This window comes from Notolepis coatsorum (genome assembly GCF_963971535.1).
Source record: "Notolepis coatsorum genome assembly, chromosome: 11".
Taxonomy (NCBI): Eukaryota; Metazoa; Chordata; class Actinopteri; order Aulopiformes; family Paralepididae; genus Notolepis; species Notolepis coatsorum.
In genome coordinates, this window is record NC_140175.1 from 87,021,735 (window position 1) to 87,039,426 (window position 17,692).

General features: G+C 47.7%; 1 protein-coding gene across 1 annotated transcript in view; it reads right to left on the reverse strand.

Annotated features, from left to right (window-relative positions):
* LOC311237177 (pre-B-cell leukemia transcription factor 3-like) overlaps window positions 1-17,293 on the reverse strand; it is a 93,781-nt gene extending 76,488 nt beyond the window's left edge. Inside the window, exons 1-2 of the mRNA XM_084324986.1 lie at window positions 16,318-17,293; window positions 15,726-15,799 (exon numbers count right to left, since the gene is read on the reverse strand). Coding sequence (XP_084181112.1) covers window positions 15,726-15,799; window positions 16,318-16,520 — 277 coding nt within the window. The 5' untranslated portion in view covers window positions 16,521-17,293. The remainder of the gene's footprint in view (window positions 1-15,725; window positions 15,800-16,317) is intronic.
* Window positions 17,294-17,692: the final 399 nt, after the last annotated feature.

Sequence of the window (17,692 nt, forward strand, 5' to 3'; positions counted from 1 at the left end):
ATCTTGTGAAGCAATTAACGTCCCGAGGAGAGAGATCCGTTGTAAAAAAAAAACGGTGAAAGAGTGGCAGAACTCTCGTCATAACCGTCCACTCGCTTCTTTTATAGAATCCCACATTTCACACCAGTGGAACAGCCTATCCACAGTTTGGCTCTGTGGGAAGAATTAATTCAAGAATCATTTATTTCCACCCATTCCTAGAGAGCTTCTTCCCGCAACATCCCCCTTTGGCCATAATCACCGCCTAACAGCTTTGGAGTTGTTCACTTTAACACCTTTATTTCACGGTTATAAAAAGGGTGATAAACATAAAGTGGATCTGTGGAGATTAGAAAAGGAGAAGTGTGGTGTGAAAATCCTCACCTATCCAGTGGCCTCTCCGCCACGGCTTCCCACACATGCACACCAGAATAATTCCACTTGCGCCGTGTGTGACAACAGCTTGAAAGAGTTCGCTCAACTTAAAACTTCATTTATTTTGCTCTTCTGCTCATTTTATTCTTTCCATCACATGCAAACCAAATGTTACAGAAGCATTGCAACAGATGCTGAAATTAGCATCAAAGCATTTGTGTCAAATAAGGAACCTTTGTACATTTTGTACAACTGCACTTTCAAATTTCAAAGAATATATCAATAATATATTTGTTCTACAAACCACCTCTCCTTCAGTTGAGAAACAAAAAAAACGTGTTGTGGGCATGATGTGAATATATCAATCATTATGACAGATAGCAGTTATCTGAGAAGTTGTAGAATACTCCAGGGATACCCACTGTCTCCCTTCATACTCCTATGTGGAGAGATAGCCTGTGTAATTTAGAACTTGACACCACACAGCATTCTCTCAAAGTCAAGTTCAATTTCCTCCCCCTGGCTTGTTGTCTTGCAAAGCACCAACACAGGTAGACAGACACACGATGACATGTGGTACAATAACACAAGGCTCTTTGAGTCTGTGTGAGAAAATGACATATGTTGCTGGCAAAGAAAAAAAGAAAAGATCTTTAGCGTTTTAAAAAGAGCCAGAACAAGACATACAACATGTCCCTCATCGTCCATCAAGCGCAGTTGTACTCTTGTACATATTTGAAAAATAATCTCTTCAGTTCCATAAAACCATCAAACTGCCCATTATAACATTAGCCCGGGGAACCTCAAATCGTTTCAAACCTGAACCCTTTTGTGGAGTGTGAAAAACAGGAGTTTTCAGTGTTAACCCTTTCACTGCCGCACTACCAAACGGTTAACCCTTTCACTGCGACAATACACAGGTTAACCCTTTCACTGCCACACGACAGCAGGTTAACACTTTCACTGCCACACTACAGAGAAGGTTAACCCTTTACTATCACTATTGTGATAGTAAAGGGTTAACCTTCTGTAGTGTGGCAGTGAAAGGGTTAAGATAACGTTGACCAGCAACTATTGGCTGGCTGCCATCTTTCCATTCCTTTCATATGGAAGAGATGAATGCAGGGGGTTTGGGAGAACAGTGAGGTACATCACTACTCAGTCGAAATCTGTGTGCCTTCTACTCCTCACACCTCAAAACACGAGAGTGAGCTGGAGAATAAATAAAGGGTAAATTGAACAGAAATAATATTGCTACTATTAAGCTACGGTTTGCTCCACTGCATATTGTGTTGCCAAACCATGTTTTTGAAGAAAAAATAAATGACCTCAAGGTTGGAATAAGGCCATTGTAACCTATTTCATCAATAAGACATTTTATTACAATTTATAGTAAAATACAAGATACTTATGCCCTAATGATGAGAAGTGCTCAATTAAGAAACCCTGTCCCACTGCCAAAAGAAAGTCTAACATACCTATAAATACTTATACTATGGAACTACACACTACACACTACAATGTATGACGTATATCATGCCAGTTAGGATACCTTGTGTATACTGCACCTTGTGTACACTGTGTATACTGCACTTTTTCTCTTACACATAGTATATATTTAGATACAAATTCTTTATTGCCTATATTTATTGTAACGTAATTATAACCGATAAAGCATATATAGACCAGTTCACCTTTGTTTACACTGTTTATTTCTCTCATACTAAGACTTTGCCTATATTTATGTCTTTCTACTATTACCCTGCCCATACCTGTACCTCCCCCCTCCCACATGCTGCTATAATGCCAGAATTTCCCCAAAGGGATCAATAAAGGAATATCTTATCTTATCTTACACAATATGACTGTATTACACATGGCCCATAACGGCTCCCAAACAACACCGCCGACTTCAACAGAAGAAGAACATACATGTGGTACAGATTATAAAACCTCTAGTCAAATATGAAAAAAAAAAAAAAAAAAAATTGGCAAAAATCTACATTTTGACAACGAATATGACTTATATGTACAGTAAATGAGCAATTGTGACTTCCAAATGAAAGCGATAGGATGAACCAAATATGAGGCAGCTACTCAAAGCACAGCTCTGGACATAGTCTGCTGTTGCATTTTTAATCGTTGTGGAGGTGAGGCCAAAACAAATGTCCAACCCGGCTGCATGAAGTCCTGTTCTGGTCGGTTCCAGCCCATTATTTTCCACTGAGGCGCAAGAATCCAACTCAAACACAAGCAGCAGGACATGAATAGTTGATAACAGACATTTTTATTTACTCCCGAAAATGCCTGTTAACATTTTCACAGTAAAACACTGTAAAATGCCAGCGTTCGGCAACAAGGACGACCTAGACCAGTGCTCTCTCAAACAGGTCTAAAACTTTATTTTCCCCCAGAGCAAAGTGTTCTGCTTTTAGGGGGTGATGCATAAAGCTTCTCATAAACATCCTCAAATAAAATAATCCCTCCAGCTATTTTTCAAAGCCCAGCGGCAGCTTGCCTTTCACAGATAGAGGGCCTTAGATCTGCTCTGGACGCCTTTTACACGGCCCCCTTTTAAGTTTTTTTTTTTTTTTTTTTTTTTTTCTTGCCTTTTGGCAGGCAGCAAAGTGAAGTGTACTGAGAGCCCACACTCCACGAGCACAGCGGTTATAATGAATTAAATATAAGAAAACCTCAGCCTGCCAGCCAATGAGAATTATTTGTCTTATTAAAGCGGTAGAAAACGCTGATAAAATTTTCATGGAGTTGCTGGCTTTTTTTTCAATTTTTTTTCTCTCGTACAGCGGTTTCTCCCCCTTCAATTTAGTGGTGAAATGTGGTGACATGTGGCACAGAGATCACATAGGGACAGGGATGGCGGGACAGTGATGAAAGGAGGAATTCCAGAAATGCTTTATGGTGGCGATAATTCAGCCTCCTTGGGGACAGAGAAACATCTCCAGTCCAAACACAGATCCCAGCCAGCCAGCCAGTCAGCCAGTCAGCCAGCCAGCCAGCCAGCCAGCACCAGTCAGTCAGCCAGCACCAGTCAGCCAGCCAGCCAGCACCAGTCAGTCAGCCAGCCAGCACCAGTCAGCCAGCACCAGTCAACCAGCACCACCCAGCCAGCACCCACCAGTCAGTCAGCACCAGTCAGTCAGCCAGCACCAGTCAGCCAGCCAGCACCAGTCAGCCAGCCAGCACCAGTCAGTCAGCCAGCACCAGTCAGCCAGCCAGCACCAGTCAGCCAGCCAGCACCAGTCAGTCAGCCAGCACCAGTCAGCCAGCCAGCACCAGTCAGCCAGCCAGCACCAGTCAGTCAGCCAGCACCAGTCAGTCAGCCAGCACCAGTCAGTCAGCCAGCACCAGTCAGCCAGCCAGCACCAGTCAGCCAGCCAGCACCAGTCAGCCAGCCAGCGCCAGCACCAGTCAGCCAGCCAGCGCCAGCACCAGTCAGCCAGCCAGCACCAGTCAGCCAGCCAGCACCAGTCAGCCAGCCAGCACCAGTCAGTCAGCCAGCACCAGTCAGCCAGCACCAGTCAGCCAGCCAGCACCAGTCAGCCAGCCAGCACCAGTCAGCCAGCCAGCACCAGTCAGCCAGCCAGCACCAGTCAGCCAGCCAGCACCAGTCAGTCAGCCAGCACCAGTCAGCCAGCCAGCACCAGTCAGCCAGCCAGCACCAGTCAGCCAGCACCAGTCAGCCAGCGCCAGTCAGCCAGCCAGCACCAGTCAGCCAGCCAGAACCAGTCAGCCAGCCAGCACCAGTCAGCCAGTCAGCACCAGTCAGTCAGCCAGCACCAGTCAGTCAGCCAGCACCAGTCAGCCAGCCAGCACCAGTCAGCCAGCCAGCACCAGTCAGCCAGCCAGCACCAGTCAGCCAGCACCAGCACCAGTCAGCCAGCACCAGTCAGCCAGCGCCAGTCAGCCAGCCAGCACCAGTCAGCCAGCCAGAACCAGTCAGCACCAGTCAGCCAGCCAGCACCAGTCAGCCAGCCAGCACCAGTCAGCCAGCACCAGTCAGCCAGCACCAGTCAGCCAGCCAGCACCAGTCAGCCAGCCAGCACCAGTCAGCCAGCACCAGTCAGTCAGCCAGCACCAGTCAGTCAGCCAGCACCAGTCAGCACCAGTCAGCCAGCACCAGTCAGCCAGCCAGCACCAGTCAGCCAGCCAGCACCAGTCAGTCAGCCAGCCAGCAAGCACCAGTCAGCCAGCACCAGTCAGCCAGCACCAGTCAGCCAGCCAGCCAGCACCAGTCAGCCAGCACCAGTCAGCACCAGTCAGCCAGCACCAGTCAGCCAGCCAGCCAGCCAGCACCAGTCAGCCAACCAACCAGTCAGCAAGCACCAGCCAGCCAGCACCAGCCAGCCAGCACCAGTCAGCCAGCCAGCCAACCAGTCAGCCAGCACCAGTCAGCACCAGTCAGCCAGCACCAGCCAGCCAGCACCAGTCAGCCAGCCAGCACCAGTCAGCCAGCCAGCACCAGTCAGCCAGCACCAGCCAGCACCAGTCAGCCAGCCAACCAGTCAGCCAGCACCAGTCAGCACCAGTCAGCCAGCACCAGCCAGCCAGCACCAGTCAGCCAGCCAGCCAGCACCAGTCAGCCAGCACCAGTCAGCCAGCACCAGTCAGCCAGCACCAGTCAGCCAGCACCAGTCAGCCAGCACCAGTCAGCCAGCCAGCACCAGTCAGCCAGCACCAGTCAGTCAGCCAGCACCAGTCAGTCAGCACCAGTCAGCCAGCCAGCCAGCACCAGTCAGCACCAGTCAGCCAGCACCAGTCAGCCAGCCAGCCAGCCAGCACCAGTCAGCCAACCAACCAGTCAGCAAGCACCACCCAGCCAGCACCAGTCAGCCAGCACCAGTCAGCCAGCACCAGTCAGCCAGCCAGCACCAGTCAGCCAGCACCAGCCAGCACCAGTCAGCCAGCACCAGCCAGCACCAGTCAGCCAGCCAACCAGTCAGCCAGCACCAGTCAGCACCAGTCAGCCAGCACCAGCCAGCCAGCACCAGTCAGCCAGCACCAGTCAGCCAGCCAGCCAGCACCAGTCAGCCAGCACCAGTCAGCCAGCCAGCCAGCACCAGTCAGCCAGCACCAGCCAGCACCAGTCAGCCAGCACCAGTCAGCCAGCCAACCAGTCAGCCAGCACCAGTCAGCACCAGTCAGCCAGCACCAGTCAGCCAGCACCAGCCAGCACCAGTCAGCCAGCACCAGTCAGCCAGCCAACCAGTCAGCCAGCACCAGTCAGCACCAGTCAGCCAGCACCAGTCAGCCAGCCAGCCAGCCAGCACCAGTCAGCCAGCCAACCAGTCAGCCAGCCAGCCAGCCACCCAGCACCACCCAGCAAGCACCAGTCAGCCAGCCAGCCAGCACCAGTCAGCCAGCACCAGTCAGCACCAGTCAGCCAGCACCAGTCAGCACCAGTCAGCCAGCCAGCACCAGTCAGCACCAGTCAGCCAGCACCAGTCAGCACCAGTCAGCCAGCCAGCACCAGTCAGCACCAGTCAGCCAGCACCAGTCAGCACCAGTCAGTCAGCCAGCACCAGTCAGCCAGCCAGCACCAGTCAGCACCAGTCAGCCAGCACCAGTCAGCACCAGTCAGCCAGCCAGCACCAGTCAGCACCAGTCAGCCAGCCAGCACCACCCAGCAAGCACCAGTCAGCCAGCACCAGCCAGCCAGCCAGCACCAGCCAGCCAGCCAGCACCAGCCAGCCAGCCAGCACCAGCCAGCCAGCCAGCACCAGCCAGTCAGCCAGCACCAGCCAGCCAGCACCAGTCAGTCAGCCAGCACCAGCCAGTCAGCCAGCACCAGCCAGCCAGCCAGCACCAGCCAGCCAGCACCAGTCAGCCAGCACCAGCCAGCCAGCACCAGTCAGCCAGCACCAACCAGCCAGCACCCACCAGTCAGCCAGCCAGAACCAGTCAGCCAGCAAGCCAACCAGGCACCTAACCAGCCAGCCAGAAGCCACCCAGCCAGCCAACCAACCAGCTAACCAGCCAGCTAACCAGCCACCCAACCAGCCAGTCAACTACCAGCTAACCAGCCAGCCAGCCAATCAGCCAGCCAGTCAACCAGCCACCCAACCAGCCAGCCAGAAGCCAACCAGCCAGCCAACCAGCCAGCAATGCAACCAGCCAGCTAACCAGCCAGCTAACCAGCCAGCTAACCAGCCAGCCAGCTAACCAGCCAGCTAACCAGCGAGCCAACCAGCCAGCTAACCAGCCAGCCAGCTAACCAGCCAGCCAGCTAACCAGCCAGCTAACCAGCCAGCTAACCAGCCAGCCAGCTAACCAGCCAGCTAACCAGCGAGCCAACCAGCCAGCTAACCAGCCAGCCAGCTAACCAGCCAGCCAGCTAACCAGCCAGCTAACCAGCAAGCCAACCAGCCAGCTAATCAGCCAGCCAGCCAATCAGCCAGTCAACCAGCGAGCCAACCAGCCAGCTAATCAGCCAGCCAGTCAGCCAGCCAGTCAACCAGCCAGCCAGCCTCTCTTCATTCATCCACTCTGTATCCACTGACCCTTTTTTCTTTTTCTTTTTTACATCCACATTAACATAATCAATTGCTTTAATTATTCATACGGCAGTTAGCTGAATGTGAGCACTGACGAAAGCATTTTAATTGTGTAAAATTAGGAAATTAGAATTAAAAACAATTATTTGCACAATATTTAATATTTGCATTATGTATGATATGGCCATTGTTGTGTGTTTTGCAGCATTTCTCTTTCTCTACAGACCCTTCATATGTCATCTTCACATGGCCTACTAGCACAATGCTAAACAAAACATCATAACAATCACGGGAACTTTGTATCTAGTATCAGAAAGACAGAAAGGAGAATTGTATTGTCCTCCTTTAATATTTTCATAACAGAGGCAGCACAGTTATTATGACACTGACTGATTAGGGAAGACCCGTACGTAAAGCTGAAAGTTAGCCAAGAAAACTGATTTCCCACCAACTTAAATCAAAGTGACATCTTCCACAGAAGACGCGGTCGCTCAAATGGCAAAAATATTTGCCCTGCGTAGTTTTATTACGTGCCATTCCTACATGTGATGTTTGATTAAGAGAGCCTGGAGAGAGAGAGAAAGAGAGAGAGAGAGAGAGAGAGAGAGAGAGAGAGAGAGAGAGAGAGAGAGAGAGAGAGAGAATTCGGGTATTGCAGGGTTTCATCCTGCAGAGCAAACTGTAGACCTAATGAAATATGGAGTCTAAAAATAGAAGCAGTCTTCTACTGTACCGTTGTCGCCGCCTCTGCTTTTGTCTGTTCATCAAGCCCTCTGCCCCCCCCCCCCCTCTGCCCCTCTCACAGTTAACCACAGCAACAGCTCTGCCCCCCGACCTGCCCCCCACCTCGGAGCGCTGTCACACACACCGAGAAAGCGTTAACTACACAAAGACAAAACGGGCTCATATTTTGACATACCGGATCCTTCAGCCTCAGTGTGTGTGTGTGTGTGTGTGTGTGTGTGTGTGTGTGTGTGTGTGTGTGTGTGTGTGTGTGCACGTGTGTGTGTGTGTGTGTGTGTGTGTGTGTGTGTGCGTGCGTGCGTGTCTGTCTGTCTGTCTGTCTGTCTGTCTGTCTGTCTGTCTGTCTGTCTGTCTGTGTGTGTGTGTATGTGTGTGTGTGTGTGCGCGTGTGTGCGTGTGTGCGTGCGTGCGTGTGTGCGTGCGTGTGTGTGTGTGGAAGACCCCCACGTAACCATCACAATCCATATGCATGCATTTGCAAAAAGAACGAGGCCTGTGCGCGTAACATGAATAAATGTTGGGAGAATCAGAATGTCTGGATACAAATGGCTGTAATATGCTGAGCGAAGATAGAATGACCTGCGCGGCTGTGTATTTGTTACAGTGCGGCGGGACGGGGGGGGGGGGGGGGACAGATATCAAATAATTCCTTAATCCATCATAAAAGGGAGGAAATGGCCCCCTGCTCACATCAACAGATTCAGGGAAAAGTTCAACAGCCTTGCTGCTAATGTCATATTCCTCTCCATAAAATATATGGGCTTAAGACCCGTGTCGGCTGGGTGCACTCGAAAGCTTTTATCCCCGGTGACAAAATTATGGATGACAACGCATCACAAACGGCACTTATTGCAGATACACGTGTCGTGGTGGGGGGGGTGTAAAATATTGAAAGCGCCGCCCGACGCCGGGGCGGAACATTTACTTTTCAGAAATGAAAATTTAATGCCGCAATACTTGAGCACAATTTGGTTAACCTGAGCGCGGGGGGGTGGGGGGGAGGAGGGGAGGCAAGGGGGTATAGGGGAGAAGGAGAATGGGAGAGGAGAGGAGAGGGGAGGGGGGAGCGTCGGGGAGGGCGATGTTGAATAGACCTGTCTCAAACCCTGCCCCTTTTCTTGATCCTCCAATCACAACTGTCGCTTACCTCGGACAAACCAAGTTTGTCCGAGGTAAGCGACAGTTGTGATTGGAGGATCAAGAAAAGGGGCAGGGTTTGAGACAGGTCTATTCATCAGCTGCTTCTCCTTTATGGCGGGAGCCGCGTGAGCTACAAGCACTCCGACCAGGAAATACATCAGGCCTGATGCCCTGCGCTTTAAGAAGCGGAGACGTTGATGGAGCACTATTGGCCGAGGCTGGTCTCTCTCCCCGCAGCGCCGGGGCCCACGTCGCACACCTCTCTCTGGGTGAACAATGGGGGCAGCGCCACCGAGGTTAAGTCACACGTTCAAACCAAAACACCAAAACATGTGCTCGGGCCCTATTTTTTCTGCGACGATTAATCTCTGAATTAGTCATATCGCCGTTTCTCCTTGACAGGCTATTTTCAAATGCTGAAGCCCTGTTTGCGACCGTGCGCCGGCTGACACTCAAGTTTCTTTAATAGTTGTCATACAGAAGTACAGAATACTTTCATACAAAATGCTTCTTACTGTTACGCTCCAGAGACTGTGCTAGACAAGATAGTATCAAATAACATAGTATAGCATGTAATTTTAGAAGAAGAAAATGAGGTCACAGTGTTCGGTATAGACATATGTACAATGTTCTGAGTTACCATATAATATACAATACTATGCAGTGTACTAATGTACAGTACTATATAGTGCAAAGCAGAAATGGGATGAGGTACAATTTAGGTACAATTTACAGTAAGGTGTACTGTAGGCACATCTGTGTGTTGTTCTGTCCCCTGTTCACATCCTGTTTGGTTAGTCTTAGGGTTCCTGGGGTTTGCTCTATTGTTTATTCTTATTTATTGTGCCTATACATGTATTAAATTGCTGATCAACTATGTCTTGTTTTGTAAGCTCGTCGTCGCTGTAAATGAGAGTAACCTCAGTGTCTTACAAGTTGAAATAATTGAAATGGAAATTAAATGTTTAAAGGGATCATAGGGTAGGGTTGGGTACCGTTCACATCTGAACCGCTAACGGTACCGGTACCAGTTCCTGGAATTCTGTAGTACCGGTAACCAATGGTACCTTTTTCGGAACTTAACTCTGTAATAACAAAAAGATTATTCTGTACCCAACCCTCATCATTCATCAATCAAGTGCTATAATGTAAGGCGCGGGGGCATATGCAGGTCACTGTTAAGAGATATGTTGTGACCTCCCGGTTAACCCCCGGTTTATATAGCAACAACACAATGAGCCTCAGGCTTGTGCGTTTAAGTCAAGACAGCATATCGTTAGCTACCTCAGCGTTGCGGCTAGCGTGTAACCCTTGGTGCTAATCAATTCCAGCTCTTTGACTTGACGGCCAGTCGCTTCAAGCCGCCACCACCGCCTCCAGAATGCAATTTCACCATCCCTGTCAAGCCTAATTAACAAGCTGGATGTCGCGGCGCGGAACGTTCTCGCAATTAACCTGCTAAAAAATAGTAGCAGGATGCTAATTGCGACGCTATAGTTGCCACAGAAGCTCATTAACATAGCCGTATGTGTGAGAAAATGAAAACAATTACAGAATTAGGTGTTTTTGCCTCAACTGTAGGAGAGAGAAAACCCCACGATAGTAGGAGAAAATGTGACGACTGGAGGAGAATTAATGCTTTTTTGTTTTACATTTTTACACGGAGAGCATGTACACAGACACAGGTGAGATTTTAAGAGTTATTACTCAGGCCATGGAGCAGACGGAGAATGTGCCCCGACCCCACGCCTCGGAAACAGCTCACGTAAAATCTAGAGCAACCTGCCCCCCCCGGCCAGAACCGAGTAAGAGACGGAGAGAAATTACCAGGTGTCCGTGTTGAACACGAGGACACGCTCGGCTGCTCCCCAGCCATAACAGACCGCGCCGACGCCGCTCCCTCCCGCTGTGCTCCGACGAGCATCAGAAATCACATCAGGGATTCGGACCGATAATGTTCACACTCTGGTCCCATTTTCCGACCCACTGGCTCATAAGGTCCGCCGTTACCAGTTGTCAAAGAGCCACACAGCGGGTGCCAGGCCCCCGCTACCAGAGCAGGAGTGCGGGCCTGTAGCTACCTGTTGTTTACCCTTTCACTACCACGCTACAGAGGGTTAACCCTTTCACTACCTAGTGTGGTAGTGAAAGGGGTTAACCTTATGTAGTGTGGTAGTGAAAGGGTTAACCATTTGTCGTGTGGCGGTGAAAGGGTTAACCTTCTGTATTGTCGCAGTGAAAGGGTTAACCCTTCGGCAGTGTGGTAGTGAAAGGGTTAAGGGACCGCTTGACCGCGTGATACTGCTACACGGGGTGTATCGACGCCAACGCGCATAATACTTTAGCCATTTACTTTAGACATTTTTACCATTTACACATAAACAATGTTACTATCATTATCATCTTCATAACGATCATCATCGTCATCATCATCGTCAGCAGCGGCATCATCATCGTCGTCGTTACTGTATTCTTTATTTGTATTATTATATTGTTTTTGTGGTGGGTGGTACAGTACACACACACTTTATCTAATGAACACGCGGACAGATTTATTCATCTCATTAGCTCTCTGTTTGATTGCCCTGAGACAGAATGTCCCCCACAGGCTTAAGAACTGCTTACCTCCTCAATCTGACTCGGCTGGTAAATCAACTTAATGATTTCAATTGCCCTCACTTCGGTTTATTACAATCTAAGCCCACAATTGATTTAGCCGAGCGCCAACGTATACGGAATGCCATTATGAATCTGTGTGTTTGGCGGAATGCAAATTTTTTGTGATGTGTGTGGGGGTCCCTGCAGTTGGGAGGAAAATTTGAATTGTGTGTGTGTGTGTGTGTGTGTGTGTGTGTGTGTGTGTGTGTGTGTGTGTGTGTGTGTGTGTGTGTGTGTGTGTGTGTGTGTGTGTGTGTGCGTCTCTGTGTCTGTGTGTGTGTGTGTCTGTGTGTGTGTGTGTGTGTGTGTGTGTGTGTGTGTGTGTGTGTGTGTGTGTGTGTGTGTGTGTAGGTGTGTGTGTGTGTGTGTGTGTGTGTGTGTGTGTGTGCTGGACTAGAGTGTGAGTGAGATGAAAGGACGTCTCGGCTGACTGCAGAGCGCTCCACCGCCGTACGGAGAGAGATCGGTTTCCTCCTGCATTAAGTACCGAGAAACGAATTCAACTCGCGCCGTGTTGACTTCTCCTGCGGTAACAACACCGTAATTAGCACATCAAAGTGAAAGAATCTAGGACAACAGCAAATAATGCCTAGGGCTCGTAATTGTAGAAAACTGCCTAGATTTCCCTTTCAAAACACATAGAAAACCACCTCCATCACCCAGCCCCCATCCTCCTCCCCTGAGCAAACATTTATGCAACTAGGCTACAGACACCACTGTCCTCAGGAGAGGTTTTCACAAAACTCCTGTGCAGTAGCTCAGAATTTAACCGGTAGCGTTACTAGCGGTTATATAATAGTTTACAATCGAAATAAATAAATAAATAAAAACTCCCCTTTCGTCTATTTTCAAAGTATATTTTGAGATTCATTCGTGTCCCCGCCGACGGGGTCTGGTTCAGACGATCGCCACGTTAATTCCCCCTTAAACTGTCATAAGCGCTCGTTGACGTCCCATAAATGCAACACTTAATGAGTTCATTAGAAGCATAATTACTCTAATTAGCTTTTATAGCCAGATACTAGCCTTCTATAGGATACAGACAATTGTTATTAGTCCCTAAACCCAAATTACTGTGCATTATTAAAAGAGGAACAAAGTGGAATGTGTGTAAATTGGAATAATTGTCTTCACTAATTGAGGACTTAACCCAGTGAGTGTGGTAAGTAGAAAAAACCCATTTGGGATCAGAAATGTGTATTAGTGCCATTAAATTAGATGGGGCGACTCTGCATTCTCACTGGAGTCTTAACTTAAAAATAATTTATTATATAATTTATTTATAGAAGATTTACAGATCTATAGCCTTCCATATCCTATATTGCCCACTATATTGTCCATCTATATCTTTCTATATCCACATGGCACTACTCATGGCCACTAGTGGCCGTGGGCAAAGAAAGAAATTATTATTATTGTGGCCTCTACAATTATAAAATGATGATGATTAGGATTTGTGTATATTCTAAAGGGAAGGCACAGAAATTACTTCCTTTCATCTGAGCAACTGTGTGAGCAACCCGCGAAACACACACACACACACACACACACACACACACACACGCAATCTCTCACGTTCTCTATTTCTCTATCTACTACAACACAAGTCTCGACCAGACACACGACACACACGCTCTCACAAACTCTCTCTCTCTCTCTCTCTCTCTCTCTCTCTCTCTCTCTCTCTCTCTCTCTCTCTCTCTCTCTCTCTCTCTCTCTCCTATATACTCCTGCCCACCTCTATCTTTCTCCTGCAGCGCTCCCTAAACAGTTTTTAACGTTTGTTTACATGGTTACCAGGCAAACACTTCAAATCCAATTCCTCCTCCTCCCCAATCCTCCAGGCTTCACTAAGAACAAAGAGCCAATCTGTATCCTCCTCACACAATCCCCATTCTAAGCATTTCAAGATCCACACACACACACAGTGCACTGTCTAACACCCTAAAATAGCGTTGAGGGTGACCTTTGCAACAAAAAAAGGGTTCTCTTAAAATATACAACATTGTATGAAGTCAAAACAGACAATGTTCATCTTTGTCTCACCAGCTTTGGTCGTTGGTCTGCTGCCATATAGTATTTCTTCAGGTTTCTTATAGCGTTCTCTCCCGCAGACCATAAACTGTATATAGTAGCAATTGAATCACTGGGAAATATATTCAGGTATATTATCGAATCTATTCGCACACACACACATATAGATACATAATATTCAGCCCCATCTCTCTTCCTAGAGTTGTACAGGCAGCGGTCCCCGGCAATGGTATAAAATAAAATAAAAAATGAAGACCAATCACAGTTAACAACCAGAGCTCTCCTGAAGACGCTGACACCTACAGCTCTCACGCCGGCTCGCACAGTAAAGGTGATTTACACCCAACGTCTAAAAAGGAATATGAGAAAAAATAAAAGTGTAATAAAGAACAAAACTATGGCGTGAATGCATTTGATTGTTTTCCAGTGAGTGCTACATGGAATTGGATTCCTGACTCTCTGCTTGCGCTGTAGAATAGCGAGACCTTCTCCTAGCTGCACCACGGCATGCAGCGCTGTGTTGCTCCACGCGGGCTGGAAGCAGCCCCTCGGCTGCTCTTACAAGTTCAGTGGAAAACAAAAACAACAAAAATGTGTTTTTGTTAAAAACACAAATAGAGACAATTTCATGGAGAATTATTGTCAGTAACAATAACAGGCTCGGGTTACCAGTGATTTGCGTGTTGTATTAAAATTGTCTTGCTGTTTTTCACTAAACTTAATATATATTTATTAGTTACTACATAATGTTAGCCGTATCTAGCTGGTGGTCCATGGTGTGTGTGTGTGAGTGTGAGTGTGTGTGTGTGTGTGTGTGTGTGTGTGTGTGTGTGTGTGTGTGTGTGTGTGTGTGTGTGTGTGTGTGCGTGCGTGCGTGCGCGCGTGTGTGCGTGCACATATGCATGTGAGTATGTATGTATGTATGTGTGTGTGTGTGTGTGTGTGTGTGTGTGTGTGTGTGCACATATGCATGTAAGTATGTATGTATGTATGTGTGTGTGTGTGTGTGTGTGTGTGTGTGTGTGTGTGTGTGTGTGCCTGCGTGCGTGCGTGCGTGCCTGCGTGCATGCGTGCGTGTGTGTGTGTGTGTGTGTGTGTGTGTATACAAGAAAACAGAAAACTAAGCACATTGTGACTGTGCCACATAAGTTACAATTCAACACAGATTTGAAAATTATAAATCAAATGTATTTGATCAAATACTTCTTCTAAGATTTCTGGACATCAAGACTGGTTTTAAAGGCAGATTTTTGGGGTGATTTATAAGCTAACTGTCAAAGAGCTACAAGGACCCGGCCATGTATCATCTCTCTCTCTCTCTCTCTCTCTCTCTCTCTCTCTCTCTCTCTCTCTCTCTCTCTCTCTCTCTCTCTCTCTCGCTCTCTCTCTCTCTCTCTCTTTCTTTTTCTTCGTTCTTTTCAGACAACCAATGCACAATATCACACACACAAGTACACATGCATGCACAGTTGCACACACACACACACACACACACACACACACACACACACACACACACACACACACACACACACACACACACACACACACACACACACACACACACACACACACACACACACACACACACACACACACACACACAGAGTAGTACCTTGAGAGGGGAATTTTCACCAGTGACAATATTCAGTTTATCAGTGCAGTATATCAGTATATCTGGCCATGTGTTTGGTTTTGGTGCCTATCCTCTGCTATTCGCTTTTCCAATCAGTGAACCACTGTCCCTGATTCATACAACTATACCGTTGAGATATGTTAAGTTATAGGATTTAGCCTATAATACTTTCACAATCTCCACATCTTGTATCATGCAGTTTGTGTAACTATTTCTAATTACACTCATTTCTACCCAATAACTAGGATAATTTATATATATATATATATATATATATATATATATATATATATATATATATATATATAACACTGGATGACATTTGTGTGGACTGAATTATTCCAGAATTAATCCTATAACACAAAAATGGTCTAGTCTACAAAGAGGAGTAGGCTGTTAAATTGCAAATGATGTGCTTATTGAGAGGAGAAAGGTGAAATGTTTTTTTCCCCCTTTGACACAAGCGGATTTTCCAGTAGCCTTGGCCTACGTGCTTTAATGGCATTTCACGAGTTTCCTACGACATTAGATATCCTTCATTCGGTGCCAGTGGCGGTGGGAAAGTGCACAGACAGAAGGATGATCACGACCAAACGCAGTAGCTTAACCCTGCACGACCGAGCGAGGTAATGAATCCGTCCTCTCACCTGTTTTCTCTTTGATTTCGCAAAGCACACTGAAGAGCGCAGGCTTCATCCGGTGACAGTTCAATCCGTGTTTCCTACGCCAATAAAGGTGAAAAGATAGAGAGACATTTAGACTCAAACCTAATCGAAGTGTACGTCTTTCTTAACCCCAACTGAATTATGCTACAATTTCCTACGACATGGGGGCTACTATAGCCTGGAGCAGTAAACAAGCATGGAATGAAAAGCGACCACTCTCCAATAAGGCCACTCATATTTCCATATAGACTGAAATCCTGAAATGCATGCAGGTTAAGCTAAAAAAGGAACTTTATAATATTTCAAAAAAAATATATAAATCTACCTACTTGCAAGCAAATGGAAGAGAAACAGATCGGCTGACATGTTCAATAGTGCAAAGGAAAGTGATAAGATTATGTCTAACAATTTCCAAAAGTTTACCAAGCAGATGGGATGTATAACGCTTTTATTGCGTGTGTACTAATAACCCCTTTGTACACCATAATCGAACAGTGGGGGCTAATAATCAATTTCCGATCGCCTCATGAAATCGTTTGTGTATGTATTATCTGTATAATTAAAAGGGACGAACTTTGCCTGCGCTTCGTCCAGACTTTGGTCGGTAATAGTCATGATTTGGTGAAGAATGTCCCCGATGTCTTGTTTGCGGCCGTCCCCCCCGTCGGTGCCCTCGTGGACGTGCGGCGGCGGTAGTCCCATGCCGCCCCCCTGCACCGAGTGTCCGGCCAGAGTCACCCCGCTCAGAGCCTGCATCATGCGGGCTTGATCGTCCATGTCTTGCCGCAGCACAATCAATGCGCGTCGTTGGGAGAGGATTTCAATTGTCTGCTGCGGGCGCAACACTGTCCGACAGAACGGGCATCAATGAGAGGACAGAGAGGTGGAGCGGGGTCGAGCTATGTCCGACTCGGCATGTATACAAACAAAAAATCTTCAGGGAATATCTTCCCTCTTTTCACTTTTCAACTAGAGGACACCACGCATGGAGACGGTGGTCCAGCAGAGACGCGCCGGACACATGCAGGAAAGTAGAGTCGATGGAGACGCTCCTCGTTGCGCTGCGTTCCACGACCGACTGTCGGACAACTAAGCTACCGATGTGCTCCGTGCTGCCTGTCTCCCTGGCATCGTCCTCCTCGCTGCTCCCGTCTTCCTTCAAACTTTCAACATCCCATCATCATCGACCAGCCAGCGATCATCCGATAACAATTCCCTAAAACAAACAAGGTAAGACGGGCGGACGGACGTCAGTCAACAACAACACGCACTGTGCGCTTCCTCGGAGCCTCTTGGTTTTTTGGAAAAGTTGCAGCGCATCACCTGCAGTAACGTTGACGGTGAATACACAAAAACACACAGCCGACGATATTACTACTACTCTCACAAGTTTCAACAATTGCATAAAAATGGACGCGTCTCTCTATAATTACGCACCGTAAAAAAGAACCCTTCTTCCAAACGAACACGAATGGGCAACAACAACGAACTGCCGCCGATCGTAAACTGAGCGATTGACAAGGTGTCACACACTCACTACACCCGCACGGCGAGGCTGTGATGGAGTGACTGCGGGAGCAGGGCGCTCAGAAACAGGACTTCTGGAGGAAAATCTGAGCTCCACCCCTTTCGGTGGATGCGCGCCTTTGCCACTGAAACGTAGAGACCACTCCGTGTAGTTTGTACAGTAAAGAAAGCCATAATATTACAAGGGGAGGCAGAGCCCGAGGCGGTCGGTTTGAAGAAGTCATATTATCCAGGTGAAGAATATTACATACAAATATGCGTTGTCATGTGTCAATAAAGCACCCCCCATCATGTATACTCTGTCAGGATCTATGGGTAACAGTACTGTATATTTGAATATCGTATATGTAACAGTACTAAATACCTGTATGTCATGTATGTCCCTATGCCATAAATGTCATGTATGTCGTGTATGTCATATA